Here is a 15,450-nt window from a genome sequence, read left to right on the forward strand (position 1 = left end):
TTACCCAAAGCTCATGACCATAGGTGAGGATTGGGACATAGATCGACCGGTAAATCGAGAGCCTGGCTTTCTGGCTCAGCTCCCTCTTCTCCACGACAGATCGGCTCAGCGTCCGCATCACTGCAGATGCTGAACCAATCCGCCTGAACAGAAACATTCAGAGAAAATGTGCAGGTGCATGTAGGGTCAACCACGAGAACATCCGAGTCTGCTGGAGGTATTTCTCTGGCTTTGAGGAAGCTGGTACGTTCCCTATCAAAGAATAAAAGGAAAAAAATCTATCTGTCCCACTTCTAGAAACCATGCATTTACACTTTACTAATCAAATGCAACGTGGCTGTGAAGAAAGAGGCTGAAGACCTGGTTTTATTTCTCTCAAATTAAAGGAAGCAGATGATTGAGGCACCATAAGGTTTTCTGTGAAAGAAGAAAAACCAAGCCTAAAGATGGAGAACTGTCCTGCTTTAAGCATATCCCATCGCCTCACTAACAGCAAACACATGCAGGACAGTAACTCTATGGACTGATGTTATCACCAATTTTTAAGGGAGAGGAAGAAACAGACAGTGAGGGTGAGGGATGGCTGGGACACGTGACTGAAAACATACAATCTGAATTTCATTTAACTGGACGGATTCAGACAGAAAGATAGTAGAAGGATTTAAGACAGTTCTCTTTCTATCAAAGGGTTGCTCAGAGGAGGGGAGGAAGTCTAAATCCAAATCTTTTCACTTAAGATTGGGTCAACTAGATAGTGTGGATGGGCACTTCAAGGATTAGATCAGAAACTTTACCCTTATGAAACTTTCAAATGAAAATGAATTAAAGGGATTTTACGGAGTTTTGAATTTTTATGCTCGCGATTGCCCCCTCAGGCCAAAAGCGTAACGACAGCTTCAATAGTAGGCTCGTGCACGAGGTGCGCATGCTGTACGTGCACACTCCTTAACAAAAATAGCAGCTGAGACAGTCCTGTGTGTGTGTGTGTGTGTGTGTGTGTGTGTGTGTGTGTGTGTGTGTGTGTGTGTGTGTGTGTGTGTGTGTGTGTGTGTGTCGGAGGACAGAGGACAGGACAACGTGCAGCTAATTAATTAAATAATTTGGTTCTGTACCTTTCTCTTCAGCACAGCCGACAAAGGTTTATGATGGGTCAGTCCTCCTGCATGCTCAGATCATTTCTTTCCCTTGCTTGAAAAATTGTTTCAAAATGAAAGTTGAACCCACATCTTTTTTATCTGTGAATTCAATGCCGTTTGGCGAGTCTCAAATAAAAATTTGGGCATCTTACTGTAAAAAAATATACCATTAATGTAAAAAAGAAACTAAATAAACTATGTTCACATCTAGAATCGAACCCGGGTCTTCTGCACGAAAGTCCGATGTCTTACTAGGTGAGTTAAAGCGCCAATGACGCCCTTTGTATCTGTAACATTTATATCCTTGATGACAGCTGAAATAACGTTCAAAGAACGGTTCGGAGCGAAAATGGCTATTTTGTTGCTAATTTGCAGGAAATATCTAGAACAACGTTCTACAGAAAGTAGCTAAGGGTCTTCAGAAATGTAGCTAGCTTTGTCACTAGGCGTTAGGAACAGCGACAAAGACTAAATCTACCGATAGCAAATGCTACGGGCTATGCCTGAGCATGAACGCGCATGAAGCAGCCTGCTCGACCCGAGCAGCTCTCTTTTTCTGTGATTTTACAGGAAAACAGGCAATCACAGTAAAAATGCCAGGGCTCATTCTACAGGACCAGGGCATTGCAGGAGAATGTATGAAGAATAAATTTATTATTTTTATTATTTCTAAACATGTTTTGGCTGTCAAACTTCCATAAAGCCCCTATAAAGTAAAAACAAAGTGTGAGCAAATGTGTTTATAATATAAGAACAAAGCTCATTAAAGTTACATCCAAAAACAAACGCTTATTTTTGCTGCCAAACATTTACGCTTTTTAGTTCCAGTTAAAGAAGGAATATCAACCGGCTATTTAAACCCTGCTGAAGAAAAGTGCTGAAGCTATTTTGCTTTACATAAAGACAGCGGAGCTTTGAAATAAAGCTGTAAAAAATAATGTGTGTTAATGACCGGATAAGAGGTGCAGAGAAATGATAGGTATTGTAATGGAGATAAAAAAGAAAGATGAAGAGACAAACTAAGAAAAGGAGCTTTCAAGTAAATTCCTCTGGTCCATTAGTCATCATTGTTAGCCTCCACAGAGTAAGAAAAAAACGATAAGGCACAGAGCTTCCATCTGCTGGTTTGTGTTTGTGTCCGATGGCCTCAGCAGCACTCAGAGGCTCACAGGTAAAAAACGATGCAGGGAACAGAAATCTGGTCAGAATAGTTTTCTTTTTATAAGCTGTTCTGCAAGAATAACAGGAGAGAGCCTGAGTGAGAGGGAGAGAGCATAAGAAAAAGACTAATCAGAGCAAAAACAACAGCATCATAAGACTGGAGCTGCTGCAGCTCATGCCAAACTTATTAATACAGCCAGTAAACAAGTGTCGGGGAAACGGTGCACAGAGGACGGAGATTAGAGGCAAAAACACAAAAACAAGACCTACACTCGTGACTCGTCTGTAGATCTGGGCGGCGTTTTGACATTCCGAGTAGGGATACTCAGAGGTAGCCATCTCCAGCATGCACATCCCAAAAGCATAGACATCTACCAACTCGTCGTACTTCTCCTCATACATCTCTGGAGCCATAAACTCAGGGGTGCCTTAAAAAAAAGAGAAAGAATTTAAAGGTTTTGAAATCACAAGTATGAAACTTTGTTGCAAAACCACAAACTTGTAGAACGCATTCTTTTTGCTAACATTTCAGATCTTCATAATTACTAAAAAGAAGCTGTGAATCCCACAGAGCGCGTCGTCCCTGCCTCTAGGGTATGCTAGCATGTGTGTTTGTGTACTTGTTGTGTGGGGGGAAAAGCTTGAGTAAGAGAATACTTGTGGTCAGCTCCACTACTACAAAGCAGAAAGGAAGCCAATGATGCTGCTCTGTGTGCTGAAGTGTGAATTGTGAGCAGCCATTACCTCCCCAGACAGCTTAATCCCACTTTACCAGCAGACTGACTGGAGGTTGCTTTACTTTTTGAATACCTGCCGTTGACTTTAACAGCCAGCAGTAAAATTATCGTGCAGTCGTTGGGCTTGGTGTGTGTATAGAATCTGTAAATGTTCTGCATGTGTGCATTATACTCCAGCCATTTATGCTAGCTATTTCACTTTCGCTTGGTGCATAGAGCGCTATTACTGCATGCAAGACTCTCCAGTTGCACGTGCGTTCTTCTAACCTATGACACTTTTGGCAAACGAGGCCCTCTTCAGCGTGGCCAAGCCCAGATCTCCTATCTTCACTGAGCCGGTGGGCCCCGTGATGAAGATGTTGTCACATTTCAGGTCTCTGTGAATAATGGGTGGCGCCCTGGTGTGTAAGAAGTGAAGGCCTTTAAGGATCTGCCGGCACCACGAACGCAGGACCTTGATTTTCATGACCTTGAAACGCTTCAGGTAACTGCAAAAGAAAGAAAGAAAGAAAGAAAGAAAGAAAGAAAGAAAGAAAGAAAGAAAGAAAGAAAGAAAGATCACTCAAAATAACATTCATCCCAGGTGAAAAGGGAAAACATCTTCTATAACAAACCAGATTTCTACGTAAAACAAACATGGGCTACTGCAGGCGGGGAGATCAGTTGACCACTGATCAGAAGGTGTGTGGTTTGATCCCAGACCTCTAGACCACGTGTCCAAGTGTCTTTGGGCAGTGCTGAACCTTGAAGTTGTCCTCCATGTGTCATATAAACGGCAGCCCACTTCTCCTATGCATGGTGCATATTGTACTTGTTTTAGCTATTTTTCTTAGTATTTTTAGCGGATGCCTAATGTGGAGCTCTAGGAAATTTCGTTGAATGTGCAATCATTTAATGACAGTAAAGGATATCTAATCTAATCTAATCTCAGAGATGAAGTTAAAGTCAAAGTTAAAGTCCCGCTAGTCATCAGGGTCACACAGAGGTGAAATATGTTCTCTGCATTTGGCCCATCCCCTGGAGGAGTGCTGAGCTGCAGACACGGTCGCACTCAGGAACTATTTGGTGGTTTAACCCCAGATAAATCCCTTTAATGCGGAGTGCGAAGCAGGGAGGCATTGGGTCCCATTTTAGGGTCTTTGGTATGACCCAACTGTAGATTTGAACACACGATCTCCCAGTCTCAGCTTGGACACTCATACCACAAAGACACTGAGCTGGATCGAATGCAGACAAATCATTTCCCCCAAGGGGATCAATAAAAGTTGAAGTTATTAATATTAATTAAAAGCACGAAGGCTAGAGTACTCAGGTGAGTCCAAAGGGTTTTGTGTGTGCAAGGAAAAGAAGGTAACGTTTCAACACCGTATGTGTCTTCATTAGGGTCGTCACGGTAACCGGTGTAGCGTTAAACCCCAGTAAAAAAGTTGACAATAATAATAACCGTCTTGTTTTTAAAAAACTATATTATCTCGGTGGATTACCGTGGCTGCGGTGTAGGCGCGGTGACCCTTACCAGCCACCGTATCATCTGCTGAAGTTGCGGCACATGCGCGCTTTGTTGTTTACAACCAAAACTTTCTTGAAGCTAAAGCTGAAATAATGGTCAAAGGAGGAGACGGCAGCGCTCAGGAGGACATTTATAATCCCTCAAAGAAGACAAAGTCGGAAGTACGAGCATCTTACAGATATTTGAAGAATGCCGAGGGAGTTTATAGAAGACGACTATCCTGTTTGCAGCACGTGCAGAAAGTGTCTGTGAAAGGCAGCAACGCTTCAAATCTCATGACACATCTGCGAGACCATCACCCACAACTCTACAGTCAACGCAAGGCAAGCTAACGTTAGCGTTTTAGCTAAAATGCGTGATCCGAGGATTTGGGTTGAGGGAGAATGCAACGAGTGGCTATATAAAGCAGCCGCAGCGCCGCTACCTGCATATAAACCGTGTCTCGGACACCCCCATGTTGAAATGACGCTATGCATTACGGGGCTCCCAGGGGCAGATAAGAGTTGGTCTCTCTTCGAGAATAATTATGAATTTAACAATGATTACTGCCTGATGACATCTTCCCAAATCTGCAAAGCTCGCTGGAAGGACACAACCCGAGGACAATATTTTCCTGATATAGGGTTTATTACTCAAGTAAGGGTAAAAAAAAGTATCTGATTAGAAGGCTACTGGAGTACTGAGTATCATCTGATCTAATATTTTTAAATGATGACATCAAACAGACAAAAATTAAGAAGTTATGGGCAAATATTGGTATTTTAAAGACTAAAGGGGAAAAATGTAAACAAATAAACAACATAATTACAAAATAACACATTTTAGGCTAAATTTAGACACAAACGGAGGACAATATTTTCCTGATGTACAGGGTTTATTTAGTTGTCTGAAAATGTAACACGTTTAAAAAAATACCACGATAATACCGAAAACCGTGATAATTTTGGTCCCAATAACCGTGAAGCTAAATTTTCATACCACGACAACCCTAGTCTTCAACAGAGTGAAGACACATAATTGTTCAAGTTTTCTTTATTTTAAATCAGAACTACGTGTTTTGTTTTGTTTTTTCAGTGGTCACCTAAAACGTAAACCAGGTATTTGATCTATAGATTTACTGAAGTGAACGCACACACCCCAAAGCACAAATCTACGTACCGGAATATTTTCCACTCTCTCCAACACTCCATCTATGATTCCCATGTCTTCCATGTCTCTTAAAGAGACGGTGTGTATTTTTCCTGGCGTTAGGGAGCAGCAGATACCTAAATCGTTGCAAGCAAGCAGCATTTTTGGGTTGGCGTAAGACCTTACCAACAGATGCCCATTAGAGTCAAAAAACCCTGGGGAGTGCAAACTTTAGCAAAATAACAAACACATCAGGGACTCGACACACTGGAGGCGACAAACGACCGTAATCAGCGAAATTCATCGCTGTCGCTTTTATTACCTGACACACGGGAGGCGATCCGCGGCCAGCGGCAAAGCCGTCTACGCGTTCTGTTCCATGGCGAAATCGAAACTTCCGTTGTTTTGTTTGGCTGTGTCAGGTTGGAGGGAATTAAGGTTATTTAAGCGGTTCAGAGTTAAAAAAAGTGGTAGATATGATGTTTCACAAGGTGCTGCTAGAGTTATGTGAAGTCTTACTTCTGATTTTACTATATAAAACATAATAATAATCAACTTCTTCTTCATGTTTGCTCGGAGATGTAAAGAGCATCCAGTCTGCTCATTGGTCAGTGAATGAAACCTCCGTTGATTGGTCCTCGTCCGAGCGACAGCGATGAAAAGTTGAAAACATTTCAACTTTCTGGGATCGCGTCGCTGGGTCGCCTGTGCACGACACGTGCACGAGCGCAAAATTTCACACGCACGTTTTTCGCGTATCGCTTAGTAGGAGGGAGACCCGCGATTATTGCTTTGTCGCGCATGTCTCATTGAAAATGAATGGAGGAGAGGCGATGCAGCCTCCCGTGTGTCGAGCCCATCAGACTCCTTTTCATCACTGGCATCAAGTGAAGAGGTAAATGTGTAAAACAACAACGTTTAACAATGACGAAAGTTTTGAAACCGTTTGTTACAAATAAGTAAATGCATTTTGTCCAAATGGGCTCCCATAGAAGGAAACATGGCATCTAATATGGCGTCGCCCAGAGACGTCGGGTGTTTTTCAACATCAAGGCGCCTGGCCTTGCGAGATAATGTCTTGCGAGGCCAGGTGCCTTGCTTATGAGGACACTGTTCTTCCTTGGTCAAAGAAAACTGTTAAATGGAACAGACTTACATCACCGCGGAAGCCACGGTCACGTAACGTCACGTAACGTGACATGGGAGATAACGTTATATTTTATACTTTTAAGTTTCAATATAAATATATAACGAGCCTTTTACTTTTTAAATTGTGTATATTTTTGTTAAATTAAATATGTAAGCAAGTTACTACCTGCTAGCTACCAAAGCTGCAACTACTGAGCAACTAATCAACCATAGATAACTTCTTTGGATCTAAGAAAAATTTTTAATTAGTTGACTTACTTTTAAACTTGAAATTTAACCCTGAGGTAGCTGCCGGCTTCTGATCCGCCGTCCTTCTGAAAATACCACGGTGTATTCTGGGAAATTTTTGACCAAGGCTAAGCTACAAGACACCTCCCTTGCTCAGCTAGCTAAACGGCTAACAAATGGAGATCACACCCCTCGGTAGAACCATAGAAATGTATATAAACATATAGATATGTATGTATGTTTATATACATACATATCTATGGGTAGAACATGAATATTGGAACACGTCTTGGCGGTTCCTGATGACATATCTCCTAGGCAACTGGAGCGGGGCCAAGGCATCAAGGCGAGGTTCCTTGGCATTGAGAACCACCCCATATATTTTAGACCTGATTTTTATGGTTATATGTTACAAAGCCGCCAATATTTTTCAACAACTGGGTATCATTTCATTCATTTTCAACAACATTTTGATGGATATTTCCAGAAATTAGCGGTTAAAAACTACACATTGTCTCTTTAAGTTACAGCACACCTCATTCTTCCTTTACATCCAAACACGCCAGAAGTTTGTGCGAGCTCACGATGGCTGATTGGTAGCTGGTCACGTGGTGTTAATCGCCTCTCGTAATCCCCTGTATACTACACGACGCTCGGCGCAAAACTCGCCCCGCTCGTGGATTCTCACACGAGTGGAAAATCGTCTCAAAAAAGTGAAAAAGTCACACAGTGCACGCCCGGCTTCACACACACACACACACACTTTGGTACACGTTAAAAACAAACATAGCTCTCTCATACATAAACGCATCGATAAAGAGGCTATCATTTGCCGAACCTGTGCTGCAGTGTTTTCATCTTCAACATCTCCCCCCTCCCGATCAGCGCTCTCTCTCTCTCTCTCTCTCTCTCTCTCTCTCTCTCTCTCTCTCTCTCTCTCTCTCTCTCTCTCTCTCTCTCTCTCTCTCTCTCTCTCTCTCTCTCTCTCTCTCTCTCTCTCTCTCTCTCTCTCTCTCTCTCTCTCTCTCTCTCTCTCTCTCTCTCTCTCTCTCTCTCTCTCTCTCTCTCTCTCTCTCTCTCTCTCTCTCTCTCTCTCTCTCTCTCTCTCTCTCTCTCTCTCTCTCTCTCTCTCTCTCTCTCTCTCTCTCTCTCTCTCTCTCTCTCTCTCTCTCTCTCTCTCTCTCTCTCTCTCTCATTTTTTCCACTGCCTCAGCACAGAGCAGCCTCTCTCCTTTCAGAGTATTGTGCAGCAGTTATCCTGTTCACAAACATGCTCTGTGCTTGCAAAATCAAGCATATCTGAATCCAGATTGAATTTCCAGCATGTGTCAATCAAATGGTTGGTGAACAGAACCATTCAGTTATTACTGACCAAAAATGTATAAAGTCAAAGTAACTTTAAATATCCAGGGACACTGATTCAACTGAATATTAAGGTTTAATAAAAATTGAAGCTCAGCATATAACATATGTTTTTGTCTGTAAATGGAAACTCTAATCAAAGGAAAAGTTTAAAAAATAACTTTATTTTATTTTATATGTTTAAATTACAGCTTCTGTAAATAACAGCTTAACAAACTTTTAGAGTTTTCCAGTAGATGGCGCTACTACCCCTAACAGGGATGTGCAATTTAAATGTTTCTTCCCCTGCTGCTTCAGGTGAGTCAGCGGTTTGACCACCTTGTAGCCTTTCAACGATGCATTTCCCCTTTTTAACTGACTCTGTCCGGCATCTTTCACAGTGTGCTCTTCTGTCTCCCATTCATTGCTTTGATTTCAACCAACTGTATAAAACTGTCATTTCAGTCATCCATCTGTCCCCCTCTGCCCCCCAGCACTGAGGGAACAATGTCAGGAATGAGAGGAATCTGCAGTGGAAGCAGCAGCTGACAGGTGGGCTGGTCATGGCCCGCAACATACAGCATGGCACAGTCTGAACACAGCTCATCACCTTCTTTTTTGCCACAGTCATATCTATTCTCATCAGCAGCAAGGCAGGCATTCAGCTGTGGCGTGTTCAGACACAAGTCCATTCTTTACAGTGAATCGTGGGTAGGGTCGGGCAGAGGCGGGTGGACGTCTGAGGTGCTAAAGTCTCGTTTGGGTGGGAAACACTTTTTTACACTTTGGCCTGGCAGCTGTGTGATGGTCTTTCAATACAACTTAACTTTTCATCATGTTACTTAAGGACATCTACATTACAACACAGACTGCACGTAATGACTTGGATTCTCACTAGCTACTCGGCTAAAGCCGGGCGTACACTGTGCAACTTTTTCACTCGTAGCACTCAGCTTCAACTCAAACTGTACGACTTCCTCGCAGGGCAGATCTCACGAGTCGTGTGCTCACACTGTACAACCCAGTTCTCGGATACGACCTGACTGCTCACACTGTACGTCTGGTAGCAACACGTCGGCCCTAAAAATATGCTAAAAATAGCAGTTTTTACTCAACACGTCAGACTTTTTTGTCTTGTTTTGCCTGTTGTCCTTCGGGAGTGCTGCAGTAGGACACACGGGGATTTATGGGGGTTCGACGAGGAAACGAAATAAAGAAAGTAAATCTGTGTTTTATGATCAGTTTAATTTGACATGAACACGACAAACACGCTTTCTTGACAATCTTTGTGAGTAAAAAAAACGTGTAGAAATAAAAACGAACAGGGTGTGTTATTAGGGAAATAGCGAGCGAGCGGCGTTGATGCATGATTGCGCATGCGCCGTGAGCGGTTCTGGTACTTTTTGGATCGCAGCTGCTCGCAGCGCCGCTTCAACAGTGCGATACCCTCACGAGGGACGAGCAAAATATTAAAACACGCCAGAAGTCCGTGCGACCTCACGATTGCTGATCGGTAGCTGGTCACGTGGTGTTAATCGCCTCTCGTAACCCCCTGTACACTACACGACCGCTCGGCGCAAAACTCGCCCCGATCTCGTGGATTCTCGCACGAGCGGAAAATCGGCTCAAAAAAGTGAAAAAGTCGCACGGTGTACGCCCAGCTTAACAGCTCCCATTAGCACTGCAATCCTGTTGGGACTCGAGGTGCTAAGAACAGTACTGTGAATCTGTTTTAAACTTTAAAACAGAACAGCTAAGTTCTAATAGCAGAAGAGCGTTCGTATCCATCTCATCAGGGGTTTTGAATCAAATGAAAGTGTGTTGTAAGTGAAGGCAGCCCTTAATCCCAGTCCGGCGCGTTTCAGTAGGACACAGCTATTTATGCAACATAATACACAAATGACATTAAGCATTTAATATAAGTGACTTGTTGAGAATGTTTATACCTCATGTACTCACGTTTTTAATGTGCCAGATGTCATGAGCTCAGTGACGAGAACAATACATTTCTTTCCTTTGCACAAACCCTCCCAGGAGTCATAGAAGCGGACAATGTTAGGATGCTGGAGACCCTTCAACATCCCGGCTTCCTCTTTGAACCGCTGACGCTCAGACTTGGACAGCTTACGGTCCTACGGACAGGACAGAGGGGGACAATTAGACAGGCACAAGGAAATCAAGGAAAAACAAAAGCACTGTGCACCTGAAATGTGAATGGAAGACCTTACTCTCTTCCTCATCAGACACAGGAAAATTACAGTGTGTGCACATACAATCAATCAAAGTGGGGAGAGGGGTTTGAAGGTTAAAGAGAGGCTCTAATCGGTAGAGGAGGAAGTACGGTTAGGCCGGGAGAACAGAAACGCAAAAAGAACCAATAAAAACATGTTTTATAAAGACCAAAAAACACATCACCAAAGTACAAAGATTCAATCTGAAAGCTGAAGCCATCAGGAAGTGTTGCTCACCTCTTTACTGTACGAATGTGGTTAAAAGCAGCTCTTATTTATCTTCATATATATATACATACATCTTCATCCATTTTGACTTCAGTTCACATGCAAGCAAAAATATTCCTCTGCTTTATTAAGTTGGTGTATTTATGTGTGTGAAAAACGCAAGTTGATGCACTTTTGTTTTTCTTATGATTTCATTTGACTAAAGATTATAAAACCATGTATGCTCACAAACTTTTAAGAATAACTACACTCAGTGTGGACAAAGGCTTTGTGTGTAGGACTGCCATTATTCATGTTTACTAGTACTGCATCATTTTAGAAAAACATGCCGTCATTTTTGGACACTGCCACCCTCTCCTGGGTTTTACGTTGCAGGACATTTGCTGTCAGGGTCACGCCGGGGACACACCGGCCGCGGAAGCGCCGCGAAGCGCCGAGAAGCGAATCGCTCACGAAATTCGGCCGCTGCTCGCCGCTCCTCAGTTCAGATCAGACGCGCCCCAGTCGAGGCGCGCCTCGACTCAGCTGTAGTTTTTCTTTTAAACACTTGGTGTCCTCCATTTCCTCTCTACCTTTTCTCAGCTCATTTCCTCTACGTTTGAGTGTTTGTACGTGTGTGTGTGTGTGTTTGTGTGTGTGTGTGTGTGTGTGTGTGTGTGTGTGTGTGTGTGTGTGTGTGTGTGCGTGTGTGTGTGTGTGTGTGTGTGTGTGTGCGTGTGTGTGAACCTATGGTATGAGTTGTTTCTGCCAGTTGAATCTCTTGGAACCCGCTCCAATTCTGCAGCTGTATCCTAGCAGTTTCTTCTGAAATGGGTACGTAAATAACAATGTTTTTCGGGGGTCGTACAGCTCCTTGTGTGTCTCAACTTCCATAACTAATTTAAAATCATCCATATTAACTGCTTGCCTCAGACTTTCTGCCTCTCTGTCCTGTTTGCTCCGGTGAAAAGACACCCAAAACCACACCCCCCTTCACATGGTCACACACATGTTCGATGTGTGTGTATGTGTGTGCGTGTGGTTTTTCTGCAGTGTCTGTTTACGAACACATTTGACTATTGCGGAATTTTATTTCGAAATGCTTTATTTTGTTAACTTTACCGGCCTGTCTCTTATGTCTAGGTTTGACTTCCTGCCAGAATTGACGCGATTCACCCGCGGCTCGCGAAAAAAATAGAGCCGACGCCGAAATGATCGCTGCGCGGGCTGGAGCGCCGGTGCGCGCCGGCGCGAGGCGATCCGCGGCGCTTCGGCGGCCCATGTGGTCTATAGAATAGCTTAACAAGGGCGCCGAATGAAGGCGGTCCCATTTTCGCGGCGCTTCCGCGGCCGGTGTGTCCCCGGCGTCATTAGGACACGCTGGAAACCCACAGAGGTTTTTAAGGCCCACTCCCTCTCACAGGAGAAGGTTTATGATTCGATCACTTTTGTTTTGTTACTGATACTTGCTCACATGTTAGCTTCACTGCTAGTTTATTCACAAATCACAAAAAGTTAATACTCCTTATCTTTAGTTCTTATAATAAAAAACTGTCTAGTTTCCTTTTCGTGCAAAGCCAGTACAAGTGGGGGCTCATCCAGGATCTAACCATGAGACCTTAAAGTGACAGTGTGTATTTTTCCTGGCGACAGGGGCAGCAGATACCTAAATCGTTGCAAGCAAGCAGTATTTTTGTGTTGGAGTAAGACCTTACCAAGGGATGCCCATTAGGGTCAAAAAGCCCTGCGGATTGCAAACTTTTGCAAAATGACAAGCACATCAGACTCCCTTTCATCACTGGCAACAAGTGAAGAGGTAAATGTGTAAAACAACAATGTTTATGAATGATGAAAGTTTTGTAACCGTTTGTTACAAATAAGTAAAAACATTTTGTCCTCATGGGCTCACGTAGAAGGTAACATGGCATCTAATATGGCATTATACAGAGACTTAGACCCACTACCATGTATTTCAGATCAGATTTTTATGGTGATGTGTTACTAAGTCGCCAATAGTTTTCAACAACTGGGCATAATTTCATTCATTTTCAACAACATTTTGATGGATATTTCCAGAATTTAATGGTAAAAACTACACATTGTCTCTTTAACTTCATCCTTCTATATAGTAGGTTTAAAAACTTTTAATTGATTGCAGTCAAATCAATCCTGTTCCATGCACTGGTATCGCCCACCACTCACAACACCAGTCACTCTAGAGAATAAATATTAGCACTGAACGATTAATTGCATATGCAATTAAATTGCAATGTGACAAAAGGCTGCGATTTGACTGGCAGGGATTGGTTAGCACAATGCTAATATACATTGAAAAACCCATATGGATGCCAATGCTAATATCGCCAATTACATTCTTACAAATTACGAATTAGGAACGTGCCAAATGTTTACATTTGGAGTCTAATAAAAAGTAAAAACTGCCATCAATCAAATAAGTACAGACAGATATTTTAGTAAAGCTAGAAAACTGTAAGACTTCAACTCCACTGAGTTTTGGCTAGCAGATATGAACGTAACTGAACTACGGAAGCTCTGCATGGACAAGACGTCAAAAACTCTAAACACAAAAGACTTCAATAAATGGGACACACTTCTTTCCTGCAAATCAACTTTCACAATTGATGCGAATACCTATGCTCCTTCAAGGGATGTGCTCCTGGCTGCAAAGCAATGCACCTTCAAATAAAACATTTTTTATTTACTTGTGAGTGTTTATGTATATGTAGACAAATGAACTTGCTGATATGATATGTAAATATGTAGATACATAAACTTGTTTATATTCAGTACAAGTTACGTACATTTTTTTTGCTTCCGTTAGTTGAAAAATGAGAAAAGCCCCTTAAGAAAATAATTGTGAAATAAATCGCAAATGCAATATTGAAGAAAAATAAATCCCAATTAGATTATTTTCCTAACATATATATGAATAGTAGGAATGAATGCCTTGTAAGTCATACTGAGGGCCCAGAGGCGCCTGTTTCAGCACAGTGGAGTCAGCTAGAGGCGAGAGTGGCAGAACACAGCAGGATTTGGACTCTGCTCTGCAAGGTTGATGTTTTACCTCCACTAATAACACAATCCTAAAGGAGCTTGTACCGTGTGATAGAGTTGCTAATGCTAATGGTTAGCTTCTACAAACAGAGACGTTCTCTGCTGTTTCCTGAACGCTCCAACAACAGCCTTACCTGTCGTGTGTCAAGATGGGTTAGTCCATGAATATTACGTGACAGTTTTACATAGATTTGTGAGGCTTTTCTAATCCTAGAGTTCCCCCATCTATTTTCTATATTATAAGCTAATTAGCAGGAGATAGGAGATAGGAGACTGTTTTCATGTTCAGCCTGCATGGAAAACTAAGATTGACTCATTGTAATAAGAAATAATCATTAAAACATGTTTTTCGGTTATCCACAGCTTTAAGAAAAAGAAAACTAATAGTAAGGTGTTTATGAAGTGCCTGTTTGGTTTTTTCTGCTTGCTTAAACAACCTCTTCCTCTAGGTTTTAGTCTAACTGCAGTTGACACATTCGGCACATCACTGCCCCCAAAATAAGCACAATCACTGGTGCCTGACAACAAGAAAATGAGACGATGAATCCTCAAATCTGAAGGGATTTTTGTCCAAATATAGCTGCAATAACCTTCATGACCATACATTTTTAAAGCCGCTCTTCCCTAATACGAGCTTCCCAGAGCGGCTGCAAGACACTTTCAGAATATCAACTGCTCAATTTAATTAGAGCAAACAGAAACTTGTGAGATTTGAAATGAAATCATAACACAGATTCAGAATGTCCCCTAATGTCTTTGACATCTTTGGAAGAAGAAACTGCAGGGGACAGCAGAAAACAGATAACAGGATGCAGGCTCACAGAGCTGCAGGTCTGACTGAGGCTGAGATGAGAAAGTGCACAAAATGGAAAAAAAAAACATTAAATTTATATTTTCTATTTAATTTGCTTTAAAAAAATCTGCAGCAAATTTAGGTTTATGTTCTATCAACTGCTGCAGTAGACACCTACACTATCAGGAACATCTCCATGGAAACCAATGATAAAGAGGTCAAATGAGGACTAAACTTTTCATTTCAAATGTTAGCAATTAGAAAACATTATGTGCTGTTTCATTTTTGACAGGACCTAATATTGTCTTCTTTTATAACCCAAGGCCTCATTTACATCATGTCTCACACACACACACACACACACACACACACACACACACACACACACACACACACACACACACACACACACACACACACACACACACACACACACACACACAGGCTTTCAGAAATGATGTGCATCAGAGATGGCCTGAAACCGTTTAAACCTCATCGTCCTGCTGCAACCACTTTCCTGATGATAGCCCATTAGCGACTGACAAAACGTGCACGTGCATGTGTGTGTGCTCGCCAAGCCATACTCCAATTCTCTTTCTCTGGCTCATCTGCGATCACATGACCTGGTGGTCACATGATCACAGCTGCAGGCCACCTGACTGACTGGAAGCCTGTGCGTTGTTTCCAAGCAGCACTTACATCACCCCCTCCAGGCATTAAAGAATTCTGTCATCTTTCTTTTAATTACTTGTGT

The 15,450-nt window shown here is 42.4% G+C and overlaps 1 protein-coding gene across 15 annotated transcripts in view; it reads right to left on the reverse strand.

Annotated features, from left to right (window-relative positions):
• Positions 1-15,450, reverse strand: part of wnk1b (WNK lysine deficient protein kinase 1b) — a 103,856-nt gene that overhangs the window by 32,740 nt on the left and 55,666 nt on the right. For all 15 annotated transcript variants that reach the window (XM_070548988.1, XM_070548987.1, XM_070548975.1 and 12 more), the window contains exons 2-4: positions 10,350-10,522; positions 3,302-3,522; positions 2,568-2,725 (exon numbers count right to left, since the gene is read on the reverse strand). In XM_070548988.1, the coding sequence (XP_070405089.1) occupies positions 2,568-2,725; positions 3,302-3,522; positions 10,350-10,522 (552 nt within the window). The remainder of the gene's footprint in view (positions 1-2,567; positions 2,726-3,301; positions 3,523-10,349; positions 10,523-15,450) is intronic.

The sequence above is a fragment of the Nothobranchius furzeri genome, chromosome 1 (assembly GCF_043380555.1).
Source record: "Nothobranchius furzeri strain GRZ-AD chromosome 1, NfurGRZ-RIMD1, whole genome shotgun sequence".
Classification (NCBI taxonomy): domain Eukaryota; kingdom Metazoa; phylum Chordata; class Actinopteri; order Cyprinodontiformes; family Nothobranchiidae; genus Nothobranchius; species Nothobranchius furzeri.